The 18,027-nt window shown below is 39.6% G+C and overlaps 1 protein-coding gene across 1 annotated transcript in view; it reads left to right on the top strand.

The window, feature by feature from the left end:
- Positions 1-14,742, top strand: part of Lgsn (lengsin, lens protein with glutamine synthetase domain) — a 133,186-nt gene extending 118,444 nt beyond the window's left edge. Inside the window, exons 3-6 of the mRNA XM_059281416.1 lie at positions 380-512; positions 1,196-1,357; positions 7,118-7,284; positions 13,543-14,742. Coding sequence (XP_059137399.1) covers positions 380-512; positions 1,196-1,357; positions 7,118-7,284; positions 13,543-14,742 — 1,662 coding nt within the window. The remainder of the gene's footprint in view (positions 1-379; positions 513-1,195; positions 1,358-7,117; positions 7,285-13,542) is intronic.
- The last annotated feature ends 3,285 nt before the right edge of the window (positions 14,743-18,027 follow it).

Here is an 18,027-nt window from a genome sequence, read left to right as displayed (position 1 = left end):
TTGTGCTTTTGGTAAAAAAAGACTAGAAAACATAGAGTTCGTAAATATAAAACTTTTTAAAAAGAAATAGGTTTTTATCAATTATTAAGGACTAAACAATTTAAAACATTCTGAAGTGAAAAATAAGAAACACCAAATAGTTAGACAAGAGCTTACTTTATTTAACAATTTCCTGTAGCCACACATATCAAAGGCAGTAGAGGAAATTCAGCTTCTTTGAGTGGAAAGGGGTAAGGAAGTGACAGTTTACTTTCTCTAAAGACCGTCCTGTGCTCAATTTCAACCTAACTGTCCAACTGACTTGCACCTTTGACGCCCAGATCCAGCTGCTTGCGTGGTGTGGTGTGCTATGTGGGTCTTTGTTTACTAATTACGACAGGATACAAGAAAAGATGGAGGTGATGAAGCCGAAGGCAGCAGGACGAACAAGTTGAGAAGGACCAGGAAGAAAGCCACCAAACCACATCTTTGTTCCACGGAGAGGGGCGAAAACACCACGGCCAATTCCAGTGGTATGTGGCTGCTGTGACCTTTCATGTTGGTGTGGGCAGTGGCAGTTCCTATTTCGTGTTCCTTTCCATAAAACATTTCTCTTCTTCTGGAGAAGCAAAAGGACAGTAAGATGCAAAATATTGCTACATGAAAGATGGCAAACATAAGCTTACATGAACTGCACGGACATAGCCAATCAAAGTATTTAGAATTCAAGGGAAGAGTGTAGGACGCTGGTGGGGGATGGGAGAGGCAAAGCAGAATGGGAGAGAGGCTTTCTTCTGCACTGAGAATGAATGTGAAGATTATGACCGAGGACCTGGGAGACCATAGGAGAGGTCCAGAGAGTTTCTATTCACATGCTGAAATTCCAGCAATACTCTAACAGATCTGAAATAGTGCTGACTATGTGTCAGTATAGACAAGGTCGTTCCTGGTCTTCCAAAGGAGAGGCAAAAAGAATTGTTAGCCCATGGTAACAATAAAAAGCAAACATTAACAGGTTTTATTATTATTTTAATTTTTTTATTACAGACAATATATTTCTTCACAGTCTGCATCTAGGGCAGACCACACCTAATGTCCTGGTTTGGTGTGTCACTGTATAGGAAAGGGTATCCTTCTAGCATTTCTCTCCAAGCTGTGTTAAAGATAGTTGAAAACACCTCTAACATGTTTTGACATTTCCCATTATCACCATTAGAAAGGACTGGAAACCAAACAGCAGATCTGAACAAACCTGTCTCTTCTGAGTCTTGTCCCTCCCACAATGACAAAGATGTCCCGGATCAGATGCCAGTAGTAAAGCCCTCACTTCCCAGCACCCCAGCAAATGCTCCTGATGCCGAATTCAACCAAAATGCTGGTAAGCAATTACCTGGAAAGATTCTGGAAGAACCAGGGAAGTGTTTCTAGCCACTGTTTCCGAGTCTACCTTTGAACTAGAGATGATGTGCTATGATAAAGATGCATTTCTCTGGTTTTACATCTGAGGGACAGCAATGCCCTGGATACTGCTTCTGTTTGGAGTTGGTCTGAATTTCCCTTTGTTTCCATGTCTAGTTTATCTCCGGCTGGAGAAAGTCTTCAGGCTTCTAAGAGCTTGCCTTGCTAGTGCTAGACTTACTTCCCATTTTAAGGACAATAACCCTTTGCCATGACAATTCTCATCCTTCATGTTCTCTATGCCTTGTTTTGTGCACTCCACAAAGGAGTTAGAAGCGCTCATTTTGACACCTGTGCGTGCTAGGAGCAGACAATACAAATGAGAGGGTGGTGGATAGAGGTAAGAACCTGAGGGGTGCAACAAATTATGGCCCAGTGGCCAGACTCAGCATGATAGATGCTTTTTGCAAATACAGGTTGCTTGTGGCTGCTTTTGTGTTAAAACGGGAGTTTGCTGCCCCATGAGGTACAAGATGGCTGCACCACTCAGGCTACCTCAGGGCTCCAGCCTACGGTACTGTGGAGAAGTGTTCAAGCATTGCCAGATCTTGTTCAAGGAAAGTTTGAACTCAAAATTTTGTTACATAAGATTTCCTAATAAGTGAATATTCCCGGTAATTTTAAATAGGGTTCTAAACATCGGGAAGACTAACAAAGCAGGCTGGCCATGTTGCCTTTATAAAGCATGTTTTGTATGTTTTTGTGTATTTTGATTTCTATGTTCTAGTTTCAGACAAAGAAATAAAGATGGAATTCAGGCATCTCAATCTTTAAATCAAACACCAGTGTGCTCTGCACTCTCTCTGCACCTAGTTGTGACTAAGGATGTGGCCACCCTTATGGAATAGGCTGGATTAAACTCTTACAGCCTGTAAGTCCAAACAAACCACCAATGTATCCTATAAAAATATATGTGAGGCCGGGCGGTGGTGGCGCACGCCTTTAATCCCAGCACTTGGGAGGCAGAGGCAGGCGGATCTCTGTGAGTTCGAGGCCAGCCTGGTCTCCAAAGCGAGTTCCAGGAAAGGCGCAAAGCTACACAGAGAAACCCTGTCTCGAAAAACCAAAAAAAAAAAAAAAAAAAAAAGTATATATATATGTGAGAACCAGTCCCTCAAATAAGTAGAAGGAATTTTGATGGGTATTTTTTTCAATGACTCTGAGGTTTTTCAAAAAATAACTAAGTTTTTAAAGATCAGCTCTGTTGTGCCCACACTATTTTACCATTTATTTATTTGTTGACTTTTTCTATGGCTGGCACCTGTTTATTGTACCACCTGGACTCCACAGCACTGTCTGTGGCTGGCACTGTGCCTGGAGGTCCAGGCCTCCTTACACTAACTAGATGTTCTCACAGTAAGCATGCACATGACATCCGCATGGATGAAGGCCCATGGACTCTAGATAGGGAGGGCAGACTCCCAGGAACAAGCTGCATGTGTCACAGAGTGCATTTTTATAGGCATTTGTCTCCATTTTTGAATTTGTATTTCTGTTTTGTCTAAATAAATGATAACCATTTATTATCATGGTCATCATCATCATCATTATTATTATCAGTGTGTGTTATGATATATGTGTAACTGCCAGTTCACGTCAGTTATGGAACACAAGTAGAGGTCAGAGGACATCTTTTGGGAGTCAGTTCTCTCCTTCCATCCTGGGGTAGAGGGATCAAACTCTCACCATCACGCTGTGCAGCAAGCACCTTTACCCACTGAGCCACCTCTGAATTTGGTATTTCTGGAAACTCACATTCCTGTTCAATCCATCTCTTATAAGCGACAATAGCTTTCTTGGGAAGTGACTATATCCTCATTATAATGAGAAATCCATGGAGCCTGTTTAATGGGAAAAAGAATTTATTAAGGGGAAAAACTCACTGTACAGAACAGAATTGACACAGGTTCTGGGACACTGTTCTGGCCACCTGGATCAGTCCTGCATCCAAGTCCCATGAGGGAGCGAAAGGAGTGATGCCTACTACATCTCAGGTCTTAGGGGTCACAGAGAGGCCATGCCCCAGGGGCATGTACTTCAAGGTCATAGGCAGGTGGAGCAGTTACCGTTGCATCTCTAGGGGCAGTGCTTCAAGGTCATAGACAGAACAGCTACCCACTACACCACATCGTCTCAGAATGCAGATGAGATTTCTCCAAGGCCTTCTAGATGCTCTTGAGTATTGAGGTTTCCTTTCTTTAATTTTAGTTTCCTTATTTCCCACTCTAAACAGAGCAGTAAAACTTCCCCTCTAAAAGCACATTGATTTAATTTGTTAGTCCTCCGAGGGGATAGGCTAGGAGAACACCTCCCAGAAATCACACTGGAAGAAAAACAAATGAGCCCCTGAACTGGTAATTATCTGCCTGCTATTCATCATGTACAGCTGGGAAAGACTGACCGAAAGGCTTAATTGGAAGTAACAAATATGATTTATTTGAAGGGAAGACATTCAGACTACGATGCAGCAAGATGAGGAGATGCTTTGAAAATGAAATTAGGTTAGATCAGGCTCTCCTATTTGGTGAAAGAATTGAATTTTTAAATGAAAAAAATTGATACTAAGGATATAAATTCTAAAAGATATGATACCAATTTTTATTTAATAATCAGACAAGGTCATATCATACAGGATATATTAATTTATTCATTCACATGTATACTCATTCACTAAAGGCGTATTTACTGAATGCCTGTTATGGCCAACATCTCTATAGGCATTGAAGCTATGACAGCAAGCAGAACTAAGCCCTACTTTCATGGGCTGATATGTAAAAGACTGACAGATAGATAGCAAACAGGTGACTTTGAAACATGGCAAGCACATTGCAACAAGGCCACTGAAGAATATGGAAAGGGGATAATACAATTAGCTGAAATATACCTCTCCACAATTTTCATAGGTCTAGCCCTCAGCACCTTAGACTGCATTTGGAGTCAGGAACTTTAAAAAGGCAATAAGGTTAAATGTACCCAGTGTAACTGGTGTACTCATAAGGAGACATTAAGACATGGACTCGAACAGAGAGAAGACCACTAGGAGATATTAGAAGAAGTTCATCAATTCAAAGCCCCAGAGAAAAGCCTCTGAAGAAACATCCCAGCTGATGTCTTTGATCTTGAACTTTTAGTCTTCAGTTGAAAGAATAGATACCTATTAAACCACTTCATCTTCAGCACCAGCTGTGGCTGCCCTAGAAAACTAAGGCGTGTGCTCACTGCTCAGCCTCAGCTCAGCATGGATGGGCTCCCATGAACCTGGGGTTGGCCTGTCTACAGTGTAGTCACGTTACACAGATGTTCCAGATGACTATGCTTTATTTTTTACAGTTCTTTATGTCTCCAAATTATCTCACCTTTCCCTTTGATGGCATGTTTAATGCCTATAGTTTTCCCATATTGTAATTTAAGGTATGTTTTAGGGCAGGGCTCTTTCTGATTACTTCTTAGGGATGGAACCAGTTTGAAAAGTAGGTGATGATAAAAATACCTACCTTGAGTGGTTGACTGTAAGTGGATGAATATTTTTTTCATTGTAAAATAAAAGAGGGTATATTTGGAGGGAACAGAGAGGATTAGGCAGACAGAGGAAGAAGTCAGTGAATAGAGCAAAGGACAATGGCACATATGGTTAAAAATGTCATAATGAGCTGGGTGGTGGAGGCAGAGGCAGAGGCAGAGGCAGAGGCAGATGGATCTCCAAGTTTAAGGCCAGCCTGGTCTACAGAGTGAGTTCCAGGGCTACACAGAGAAACCCTGTCTCAAAAAAACAAAAAAAAAGTCATAATGAAACCTGTTAGTTTGTATGCTTAGAAATTAAAAAAGACAAGAAAAACATAAAAAACAATATAATATATATTTATTGTAGGATGTTTAAAAGATACAGATAAGACATAGCTCGTAAGACTTCCTGCCATCTCATCATTGGCATGATAACAGAGTGACCTCTTTTCTCTTCCATATTTTAAATTGCTTATGAGTTTTATATGAGCAGCTTTACTCAACTTGGGCTGAACACGCAATGTTTAAGAGTAAGGTGGGAACACACCAACTGTTAATTTAGCCCATGACATTCTAATTGCTACAGCCTAATTGTTTGTATTAAACGGAAGGTAGTTATAAACCCTCAGGAGTCCCAGAGTAGCCAGACGTATCAGTGACAGGACATTATATCTAATATATGTGCATAGGTGGAACCAGTAATTTGTTTTCCTCACGCTTCGTGTATTTAAAATCTGCTCAATCTATGTTTTCATACTGTCAAGCTTTATGCTTATTTTAAAGCCTAATTATATCTTGAAAACTGATACCCAGTTATCACTTAAAAATTAGAGCTGTTTGATGTCAGTGGTGTGACAGATTGATGGGTGTTCAAATGCAGGCACGATCACGGGACTACTTACTGGAGTTAGAGTAATTGGGCTCACACCTTTTGTGTTTAAGTAGCACTTACATGGTGCTTATTGACTCACAGTATTGTTAAATACCTTGTTTAATCCTCATAACAAGCTCACGAAGCAGGCAATATTTTAACAATGAAGAAGCAGAGACACACAGAGGGTGGGAAGGATGCCAGGCCTGAAAGGAAGGCTGTGTGTGTGGGGGGTGTCTTGATTTGTGCTGAGTCTCTGTTCTGTCACCTTCCCTCGAAGTCTTGATAGTGGTGTTTATAATACATACTGTGGACCTGGCTTTCTGTCCATGGGTACAGATTGTCTATTCATGCCCTGTTAACAAGCCCCCTACCAGGAATCCAGCTTCCAAATAGACTCTAGCTTCCAAATTGACAGTGGTGTGTATGTGGGTGGGGTAGAGAGAGAGAGAGACTAGGGGGGGAGACTCGGGCTCCTATTTTGTGTGTCTCTCTGGGACTCAGGCTAATGGATTGGCTACATTAACTATGTATCCCAAGTCTTCTTCCCTAGCTCCACAATTTTAGAATTTTCAGACTATCTTAAAATTCTGGAAATGGACATTTTATTAGATTTCTGACTTAAAATCAACCATGTGGTCCCCAGTTTTCATCTCTGCTCCCATTCTTGATATCTTTCTTTGTTTAAATAATTGTAAAATCTGACAGAGCTGTGTACCTTAAAGACTCACATGTCATTACAAAGATGGAAGGTAACTTTTGGAAAACAAAATGAAAGGAAAGGAAAAGAGGGGCCAGTACATCAAAAAAAATAAACATACGATTTTACCTCCAAGTACATAGGAACCTACAGTTTAGATATTACAGGTTAGTCCAAGAAGTTCTAAAATTTTAATGATAGGCATGTGTAGTCAACTTATGTGTTTCCAGTGTTGTCAGACTGCCCATTGTCTTCCATAAACAAAGACTGCTTTTTTTGTTTGCTTGGTTTCTTTTTCTTTTTTCTTTTTTTGCATTTTTGTTTTGTTTTTCTTTCTTTTCTTGCTATTTTCCATGGGCAAGTGCTTTCAGCAAGCACTGTGGCATCACCATCTTCTTAGACATGTCCTAACTGATGAACACTTTCTGAGGGTACTCAGATGGTGCTCTTGGATGACTGTAAAGCAGGTAAGATCCCTGTGTGAAGTTATGATCTATGTGATCGGCCTATGTTGCTCTTGTTTATAACCGTTGTGACTAATTCACCATGTCTACCCTTCTGCTTTTTGGTCCATCCTGATCTAGTGACTTCAAATCATTACTCCACAGATCACACCAGGGACAACGCTCAGACTATGATCCCACCTCAACTTTCTTCTAGAATGAAACACATTAAACAAGAAATGGCCAAAAACCACCTCCAGTTTGTACGATTTGAAGCAACAGACTTGCATGGTGTCTCCAGATCTAAGAGCATTCCTGCACAGTTTTTCCAAGTGAGTTTTCCAGTTATGATAAGTGTGATTTCATGACCATTAGCAAGCAAATACTCTTTATTACTCATCTGCATTTTCTTGTAATCTTCACAGCAATTGGAGTTGAAAAACAATAATTTGTTTTGCTGTTTTCCTTGTCCCTCCCCACATTATTGCTCCCCAAGGAGATGAACACACAATAGCAATTCCTTTACCCAATAGAAATAGGAAACTAATTAAGGCTGGTTATTTCAGTTCTTCTGCCTTGAACAATTTTACTCTCCAGAACTCTCTTTTCTTTTCATAATGCAATTATAAAGATTATATTTTATTTGACATGAGAAAATTGCAACCCAAGACCCAAGAGCAAACATGAAAGGTAGAAATGATTAAGTAGAGATGACTTGCTAGATAAAAAGCATATCCTTTCAGCAGCAATTCAGATATGAAAATACTCAATTGCCATTAGATGACTTAATGAATATTGTTTTGAAAATAGTGATATCAAGAAGCATTGCATTTGTGGATACCTTTAAAGATTTTTCTAGGGTTGTTTTGTTTAGTTTATATCATGTGTATTTTAGTGACTGATTTGTTGGGATTATTAAACATCAAGTTTGTGAGAAAGGGGTATCAGGCAGTCCAATCTTTAAGAAAATGTAAAAGTAAAGCATCCTGAGAATTATATTTATTTATTTATTTATTTATTTACACAATTTATGTGTATACAAAATAAAGGATCCTTTTGTACAGTCCTGGCCAACCTAGACCTTGTGATCCTCTTATCTCATATTTCCAAGTAGCTTAGATTACAGATGTGTGCCAATGGGCTTTACAACTTTTTTGGGGGCCTGCCACCCAGTTCCCAAATAAAGCACACACAGAGGCTTATTTTTAATTACAGATACCCGGCCTTAGCTTGGCTTGTTTCTTGCCAGCTTTTCTTAACTTTAAATTATCCCATCTACCTTTTGTCTCTGGGTTTTTCCATTTTCTTACTTCTGTATATCTTACTTTCACTCTTACTCTGTGGCTGGCTGTATAACTAGGTGGCTGGCTCCTTGCATCCTCCTCTCCTTCTCTCTCACTCTTTCTCCTTCTATATATTCTCTTGGCCTGCCAGCCCCGCCTATTTCTCTCTCCTGCCTCGCTATTGGCTGTTCAGATCTTTATTAGACCATCAGGTGTTTTTGAAAGGCACAGTAACACGGGTTTACAGAGTTAAACAAACGCAACATAAACTAAAGTAACACATCTTAAAATAATACTCTACAACACCAACTATTTCTGTAACATGTCATATCTTTTTGCTTAAATATCAAATTGTAAATTTTCTTTGTGCTGATGAGAGGGGCTATTTTCAAAACAGTTTTCAGAGAATTTGAACAGTTTAAATTTCTTTCGTAAAACATTCTTTGGGAGCCAGCAAGATGGATGGAAAGGTAAACGTGCTTGCCACTTAAAACCTGAGTTCTATCTCTCGAACCTGCATGGTGGAAGTAGAGAACTGATTGTCACAGGTTGTTATCTGACCACCCCTTCACACACATGCTCACACACATACACACATGATCAATCAACCAATCAATGATTTTAAAGTATTCAGTCTTGTCTGTAAGTAGCCTATAGATACTGCTTCTTCTACATTTATTAAGAACTCTATATGTTCATTAATTCTGACAAGAAAACGTGAAATCACTATGGGCAGGACCAGAGGATAATTCACATGAGTTATCTTCTGTGATACAGCACAGCTGACATTTCAGACACTTGCCTGAGACCACAACATCAACCTGTCTGCTATTTTGTTTTTTTGATAAATTCTAATCACCTATTTCATTAGCGGCACTTGAAAACCAAACACTTCGAACACTATCCCAAAGCTTCCATGAAATAGCTTTCCCCCAAATAGATCCTTTGGCTTACATTTATGGAAGATTGATTTCACTGACAAAGAAGAAAATGTCTGCGTTTAACACTGCTATTGAGAGCACTGGTTTTCTTGTTCAATACTCCACATATCAAAAGACTTTCCCTCCCTGACTTGGCTTGGAAGGAACTATTTTATCCTGAGAATTTGATGTAATTCAACACGCATCCTTCTCATTGTTTTGCTTCTTCTTAGCCTTTGTTTTCAAATAATTCTCCTTTGGATAGTTTTTGTTCACTATTCTTTTATTCTAATTTTATAATCTAGAGCATGCATTGTTAAACAAAACTCTTTAAATTTATTTTAGAACTTTTGAAGGTATAAATAATATTTTATTACAAATATTAATGATTTAAGGCTAAATAATATATTTTGGACACTCTTGTGAACATGTAAGTTCATTTGTATAAGCTAATATGAAATACACACACTCACATATGGAATTATGTGTGAGACATCTCTTTGGCAAAAATATGAAATCAATAGTCTGTCCGTGGCCTTATAAAAAAGTAACTTAGATTTTTTTATTGAAAAACATTTTATACAATATATTCTGATCATGCTTCACCCCTCCCATAACTCCTTCCAGATCCTCCTCATGTCTCCACACTCCATACCTTTTCTTTCCCTCTTTAAAGAACAAAACAAACAAGCAAATAAAACCAAAATAAAAAGACAAGAAACTCCCTATCTCTATCTCTCTGTCTCTATCTCTGTCTCTCACACACACCACAAAAATGGAAACCAAATACACAAGCAAAAGACCAGTCATATAGGGAAAAAAAACCCAAAGAAATTTGAGACAAAAGGTCTACAAAAATAGCATTGAGTTCTTTTTGTGTTGGGCATCTACCACTTGAGATGAAGTCTACCCCAAAGTGTAGCTAATATACCCAGTGAGACGCTATTGGAGAAAACTAATTTTTTCTCTGCAAGTGGGTGTCAATTTCAGATAACTTCTTGGTTAGGGATGGGAGCCCATGTTCACTTCCCCTTCTCAGCACTGGGATTATATGTACAAATTTAAATCATTTTTATTTATGGAAATAAAATGCTAAATTGAAATGATTAGGCTAGACTATGAATGACTAGAAGAGATAACATGATCTCTATTTATAGAATTCGGAAAAACTTTCTCAAACTAAAGCAGCCAGGCAACCTTAGTGCTGAGACCCTAGCCTGTGACCCATCACTTAACAGTTCAGTGATATTGTTTTTTTTTTTCTGTATTTACTGCCTCCAGCTCAGCTTTAATCTCCTTTTATCCTTTATCTGGACTAAATGTTACTTCCTATTTTAAATGCAAATATTGATTTTCTAAAAACAAAAAACCAGATCATCTGCTGAGACTAGAGGAAAAGGCTGGTATACCACGGGAGGAGGCCAAAGTGGAAACCTGTGAGGAAATGGCATCTCCACTGTTTAGAAAGGTTCCCATGTGCCTGATACTGAACAAAATGTCTTACAGACATTAGCACATTCGACCTTTCAACAAACTTATAGTGTTTTGATCTCTCAAAGGGTTGATTTGGTTTAAATTATATATGGATAGTGTGAGTTCTATCCTAGATTTAATAAAAGTATGATTATGTTACTATAGATCTCATAACCAATTCTTGAGTTGTTTGAAAAGGTGACCCTTCTTTGTGCTCCCAATAAGAGGTGCCATAGGGTTTCAACTTAGTCTGCAAGAATTTCCATCAGGTTCAGAGAGAGCTGTCTTAAAGTATGAAGCCATTTCAGTACTTAGTACTATATATATAATATAAGATAGTTATTGTCATGGACGGAGCTATTCATACATCCATATAGAAGTTTAAATATATCCCACAGCTAATGGAGAATGGTTTAAGTTCTGATGTATGTCTAAAATGTGTAAAAAAGAGAATGTATGCATATTAAAAAAGTGCTCTGAACTGAACAGATTAAAGAACCTAGAGAATAAAGTGTGAGTTTTTGCTATTCTTCCAGTTTGCAAAGGACTGCTGGAGTCCAGTGGTGACCAGCTGTTTTCCATGATTCACAGCAAAGCCACTATGATACAGATTTGGATTGTGTGATCTCTCAGAGGTTTCACAAATAAAATACATTACCCTTCATTTTAGATATACACTACCACTGTATAGATTTTTGAACTAAAAATAATCAAATAGGGAAATAACATTACTTTTTTTTTTCAGTAAAATTTAGTATTAAAATAGTCCATACAGAATTTTCACCATGTGGATGTAAGTGAACATGTGTGCACACACATGTGGATATGCATAAAATTGATGTGTACAACTTCCAAAAGAGTGTGTGAGTCCCTTCTTTATTGCTCGTAAAAGCAAATTTGGGGGCTAGATATGGTGGTACACACCTGTAACTTCAGCCCTCAGGAAGCAGAGGCAAGAGGACGAGGTATTCTAGACCAGCACAATGCATTCAAGGCAAGCCTGGGCTTCATGAGACTTTGTCTCAACCAACCAACCAAAAAATAAGGGCAGGGGGAGGGAGAGCACAGACTTAGATCAGTTAAGTCCAAGTGACACTTAAGAGTGTATGTAAAGGTGGTAGGTCATTGAAGGAGCCAGTCCATATGATCTTGCAGATTTGCTGGCCCTGTGAATGATGTGAGCAAACTAATGTCACTTGTGGAGTGTTAGGATGTTTGTATTAACCCCACAATGCTCACTGAGTTTATGAAAACTACCTTTGATAGTCAGGGACTTTTTTCCACCCATGTTGAGTTTCTTCCACAATTTCAAAAAATTTTTAAAAATGTGTCTGTCCAGCTTTATAATCTCATGACTTCTCTGTTGCCTGAGACATAGCCAAGTTAAACATGCAAGTCCACTGGGCTTAAGAGATACATTGATGGAAAGGGCCTCAGCCATTGTCTAGCTGAACACTTGTTTTATGCACACAGATGCTGACTCATACCATCCAGAAACTTGCTTCACTCCATTCCAACTATTAGTAAAAGAGCTGTAATCAGTGGTCTGATCTGCTGGCACCCAGTTCACACTGACCTGGACACTTTATTTGGAAAGTGTAACTTTGGAGACAGAGGTTCACAACCACAGAAAAGTTTTCTAGGACTTGGTGAGACAATCAATTGGATAACTCTTAAGTGGGTTGAACAAGTGAAGAGAGGAGTAAGTCTCTCAGAAGTCCTGGCTCTTGTGGTCTGAGACAGCTGTCTTGAGTCCTGTTGGTCTGGCCCAAGTCTCCTCTCCAACAAAGATATAGGATTCCTTCTGTAGAATTCCAGGAGTCAGCTGGAGGTTACAACAGAATAAAGTACAACCATGGCTTCACTTGTCTCTTTTTAATAGACTGATAATCTTTTGATATTTACCTACAAGTGAGAGAGCTGGATCATATAGTGGATCTATTTATTACTGCACTAGTCACAATAATTAGATATAGAAACAATCTTGATTAGTATTGATGAATGAAAAGATGAAGAAAAATGTGATACACACACATATGTATATATACAGTATATTATTTGGACATAAAAAATTAAACCTATAATTAGCTGCAGAATAGATGAAACTGAAACATATTAAATTAAGAGAAACAAGTGAGACAGAAAACAAATACTGCATGTTCTCTTTTACATGTGGATACTAAAATGTTGATCTAAACAGGATAGTGATTCCAAAAGGCAGGAAAAATGGAAGGGAGAAAAATGGAGGGTGGCTAGTTAATGAGCATGGAAACGCAGGAGTTGCAAGTCTCAATTCTCTGACACAGTGTAGTAAGTATAGTTCATAATGACTTGTTAGATATTTTATCAGCAGTTTGAGGCAATGGAAACCATGTGATCAGTATACATTGCTTACATGTATGAGATGACCACAATATACCCCTTAAATATATAAAGTAAAAATAAAAATACGTAAGTAATAAAATACTACAGAACAAATTAAAGAAAAGCCTTACCTGAGATCTTGGAAACTGCACTATAAAGTGAAATGCGTTGTTAAATATTTTTGATTGCAATAATTTTAAGTATTTCCACAAAGTTATAAACCCTTGTCTTTTGCTATATTGTACCGTTCTTCATCCTTAAAGCATTTATTTATAGCTATGCGAAACATTTATTATTGCTGTTTTCCACATCTATGAGCATATCAAGGCTTGCATTAAAATATTAAAAAAAATGTTTGTAAAAAGATCTTTATGAAAAGATAGTTCTTTCAATATGTTGAATTTTTGGATATTTATTTTTAATCTTAAAACGTTTATCTGAGATAAACTCGCAGATATTAGGCTTACATTTCTTACTACCAAGATTTTTCTACCCGGTTCTTCACGGTTCAGGACCTAGTTCATTTATCCTCTCTCTTCTTCTTCTTCAGGAAAAAGTGATCCACGGTGTTTTCATGCCCCGTGGTTATCTGGAATTGATGCCGAACCCTAAGGACAATGAGGTGAATCACATAAGAGCCACGTGCTTCAATAGTGACATCGTCCTCATGCCAGAGCTGTCAACCTTCAGAGTCTTGCCGTGGGCGGAGAGGACGGCGCGGGTGATTTGTGACACCTTCACAGTGACTGGCGAGCCTTTGCCGACTTCCCCCAGGTACATTGCCAAGAAGCAGCTGCGCCAGCTGCAGGACGCCGGCTTCTCCCTGCTCTCTGCCTTCATCTACGATTTCTGCATTTTTGGTGTGCCCGAAGTGATCAATTCCAAGACCATATCTTTTCCTGCCTCGACATTACTGAGTAACCATGACCAGCCCTTCATGCAGGAGCTGGTGGATGGCCTGTACCACACTGGAGCCAACGTGGAGAGTTTCTCATCTTCTACCAGGCCTGGGCAGATGGAGATCTGTTTCCTCCCTGAGTTTGGCATTAACTCAGCCGACAACGCGTTCACCCTCAGAACAGGTGTCAAAGAAGTGGCCAGGAGATACAACTATATAGCAAGCCTTGTCATCGAGACCGGATTCTGCAATTCAGGAATTTTGTCTCATAGCGTCTGGGATGTCGGTGGAAAGACAAACATGTTCTGCAGTGGTTCTGGGGTGGAGCGGCTCACACTCACGGGGAAGAAGTGGTTGGCAGGCCTCCTGAAGCACTCAGCGGCTCTCAGCTGCCTGATGGCCCCTGCCGTCAGCTGCCGCAAGCGTTACTGCAAGGACAGCAGAGACCTGAAGGACAGTGTGCCCACCACGTGGGGGTACAACGACAACAGCTGTGCCTTGAACATCAAGTGTCATGGCGACAAAGGCACCCAGATAGAAAACAAACTGGGCTCAGCCACTGCGAACCCCTACCTGGTGCTGGCCGCCACGGTGGCTGCAGGCTTGGACGGACTTCAGAGCAGTGATAGTGCTTGGGCTGGCTCAGAGGAGAGTCAGGATCTTGAGCAACCAGAACCTTCCGAGATCCCTTTGAAGATGGAGGATGCCCTGGCGGCCCTGGAGCAAGATCAGTGTCTGAAGCAGGCTCTGGGGGAGACTTTCATCCGCTATTTTGTTGCCATGAAGAAGTATGAATTGGAAAATGAAGAAACAGACGCAGAGGGGAACAAATTCCTGGAGTATTTTATATAGGATGGAACCCTTGACTTTGGAGATGTAATTATGACACGTAGTTCAGCCATCAGAAAGAAAAGATTGAGCCTCTGTTATTAACAATACTAGACAGGCTTCTGTACCCCCCCTTCCCCCCAATCAGATGAAATGGGACTGTTGAGGTTCTGATCTCAGATATAAACAATAAATTTGCGGTGAAGCAGCATATGCAAACTTACCCAGCCTGACAGTCTGTTATTTCCTTTGTGTTGTTAGCCCGGGTAGTGTTTGGGGTAAACCACATATTCATACGTTCAAGAAAGAGGTAAGTATTAGGAGGCAGACTTTTAAAGACTGGGGTAAAAAGAAGAAACACTATCAAGTATAGACATCGGTCTTTCCCACCTGAGAGACAGATATCCTCTGTCTTTTTTTTTTTTTTTTTTTGGTTTTTCGAGACAGGGTTTCTCTGTGTAGCTTTGCTCCTTTCCTGGAACTCGTTTTGTAGACCAGGCTGGCCTCGAACTCACAGAGATCCGCCTGGCTCTGCCTCCCGAGTGCTGGAATTAAAGGCGTGCGCCGCCGCTGCCCGGCCAGCAAAATCTTATTAATGAGAATATCTTGAGGTCCGCTGTGCATCGCTATGACAGTTTCAGATGTGTCAAGTTGCACAAAGCAGGACATGACGGGCCCGGAAGTTCTCCTTTCACGTTTGATACTTCTCTATCACCTCTTTAAAGGCTTAGGGATTTCAAGGCTTCAATGTCCCCTAGAATCAAAGGACAAAGAATCAGGTAACACTGAGGTCAGACTTAAAATGTGGTAGAAGCCTTTCTTTAAACAACGCACCAGGATACAGGAAGGGCGAAAGGGGCATGGGTTGCTCGGACAGCTTTGCTCCATTCTTTGAAAGCAGACATCCCTTTGAAACAGCTCTGCTCCGGAGCAGAGAGGGAGAACCACTGCCTGGGTAGCCCAGGCTCCATCTGCAGCTTCAACACACACTTAAATTACTAATTACATTGCCACAGAGGCTGGTGTTTCTCTGGAGACTAGAAAATGTTCCAGGCCTTTCTTTGCCTGTGATAATCTTGCAACTTATCACCGAAATTTAGCCTCCCTTGGGAACAAGTTCAATATCTACTTCCTTGCAAATGAAAACACTGTTCCACTGCTTAGGATCAAATAGGAGATTTTTATGTTCAATTAAAACTGGCTGTGGTCTCCACTGAGATGGCAAACACTTAAGGAGCACACCAGAATTTAACTTCACTCCTCTTGTTAAAGCTCTTAGCATCCCGTAAACGGTGAAAGTCAGTATGCCCTTCACTAATTGTACGCTTATTTTCATCTTTCAGCAGAAGACATGTTTGGAAACAGAGTACAATCCACAGATGGAATAAAGGTTAGAGGGAACCAGCATGCGGCGAGAAGGAAGTGAAGCTCAGAACAGGAAATTCTGTTTTCGGTAATGAAAGCTCAGTGTGTCAGTTGGGAAGACACCACAAAAACCCAAGTGGTTTTCCAAGCCTCCACTGTGTTGAACGCGTTGCTGTTATTAAGTTCAGTCAAGTTCAGTCGGAGACTATGGCGAAGCAGTCTGTGGAAACTTGAGCTAAGTTCTGTGGAGGACAATAGCAATCGTCCTGCCTTCCCCTTTCTTTTTTTTTTTTTTTTAAAGATTTATTTATTTATTATGTATACAGTGTTCTGCTTGCATGTATCCCTTCAGGCGAGAAGAGGGCACCAGATCTCATTACAGATGGTTGTGAGCCACCCGTGGTTGCTGGGAATTGAACTCAGGACCTCTGGAAGAACAGCCAGTGCTCTTAACCTCTGAGGCATCTCTCCACCCCCCCCCCCCTTTCTGTCTTTACCCCTCTTTCTGACTGGCTCCTAGAAGATGAGGCAAGCCAATTTCTTCTAGAAGGTAGAATGATGAAATATTTGCAACAAAGTACCACGTTTCTTGTTTGTGTGCGTGTGTGTGTGTGTGTGTGTGTGTGTGTGTGTGTGTGTGTGTCTGTGTCTGTATTAAGGATTGGGGGATAAAGGATAAAGATAAAGGGTCCAGTGAAAGATAGTTTCTGAAAAGTTTTCATTTCTGAGGTTGGGGGTGGGGATCTGAGTTAATTAGAGGAATCCACTCATGCAAAAAATTGTATTATTTCTCACTCTAATAGAGCTGTAGAGAATCTTTTTTATAAGTTCACGAGCCTTAATGAAACTTGTCTAGTGTTTTTCTTGGTTTTACTGCTATGTCTATAAGATACTATAAAAACTCTGCTAATCACAGTGTTTTCAGTCTTTAGTTCATTGTCTTTATAGCATTATCAGCATAATTTAAAAAGTACAGTATGCAAGGGTCTGTTGTGAGGACATTATATAATTGGGAGAGTTATCAGTCAAAGTGTGTGGTAATCAGCAGAAAACATTCAACAACATACTACAAGTCAGTTTTAGAGTATGTGTTGATATGGTAGCCTCTATAGAGACTCACATTAGATGTGTGCAATTGTATACCTTGGTTCACTTAAAAAAAAGTGAAAAGTGAGCATTGGCCAACACAGTTTAGGACTAAGGAGAACTTGGGGCAGGTAGATGTTTTTCAGTTAACTCTTTTTTTGTTAACTAAAATTTTATTGAACTCTTTTTTTCTATTTCCTTGATCTGCTCCTGTGTTTCCTAGTATGGAGCGAGGGAGGTTCTCCTATAGCCTCTGCATTCTTGGTCTGCAGGGAGAGACCAGAAATCCATTCAGTAGCACATGTTGACCACCCTTTTGTGTGGCAAGCCAACCTCAGTCCTAGGGGAGACTAGGGCAAAGACAATGGGTGAGCAATGAGAAGTTTTGGGATCTACGTGTCTTAAAGAGAATGGAACAGTTTGTTTCTTTTTTAAAATATAGGCCCTATGCTGAAAAAAAAAAACCTATTTATAAGGCTTCTTTGTGGCTTGAAAAGGATGTCTTTTGAATCTCCTTACAGAAATTACTTTCTTATTTTCATTTACCATAATTGTTCTAATCAACGCTTAGAGGAAAATGTGATTACCGAATTTAAAGTTGGTTATTAAATGAGTATACATAAGAATCTAAATTAAAAACTATGCTTTAAGAGTAAAAACTAAAACATTAGTAGCATAATAAAATGTTACTATTTTAAAGGATATTTTATAATCTAAAATTTCATTTTATATTGTCTGAAAAAACAGTAAAGCTTGAAATGGTGATTTTGAAGGTAATGAAAGATCTAAAATTTAAGTATGAATAAAACTTGAAGTCACACAGTAAATTCTGAATGTGTTAACGCTGAGCAGTTAGAT

Source organism: Peromyscus eremicus, chromosome 16_21 (assembly GCF_949786415.1).
Source record: "Peromyscus eremicus chromosome 16_21, PerEre_H2_v1, whole genome shotgun sequence".
NCBI lineage: Eukaryota > Metazoa > Chordata > Mammalia > Rodentia > Cricetidae > Peromyscus > Peromyscus eremicus.
This window is presented reverse-complemented; position numbering and strand designations above follow the sequence as displayed.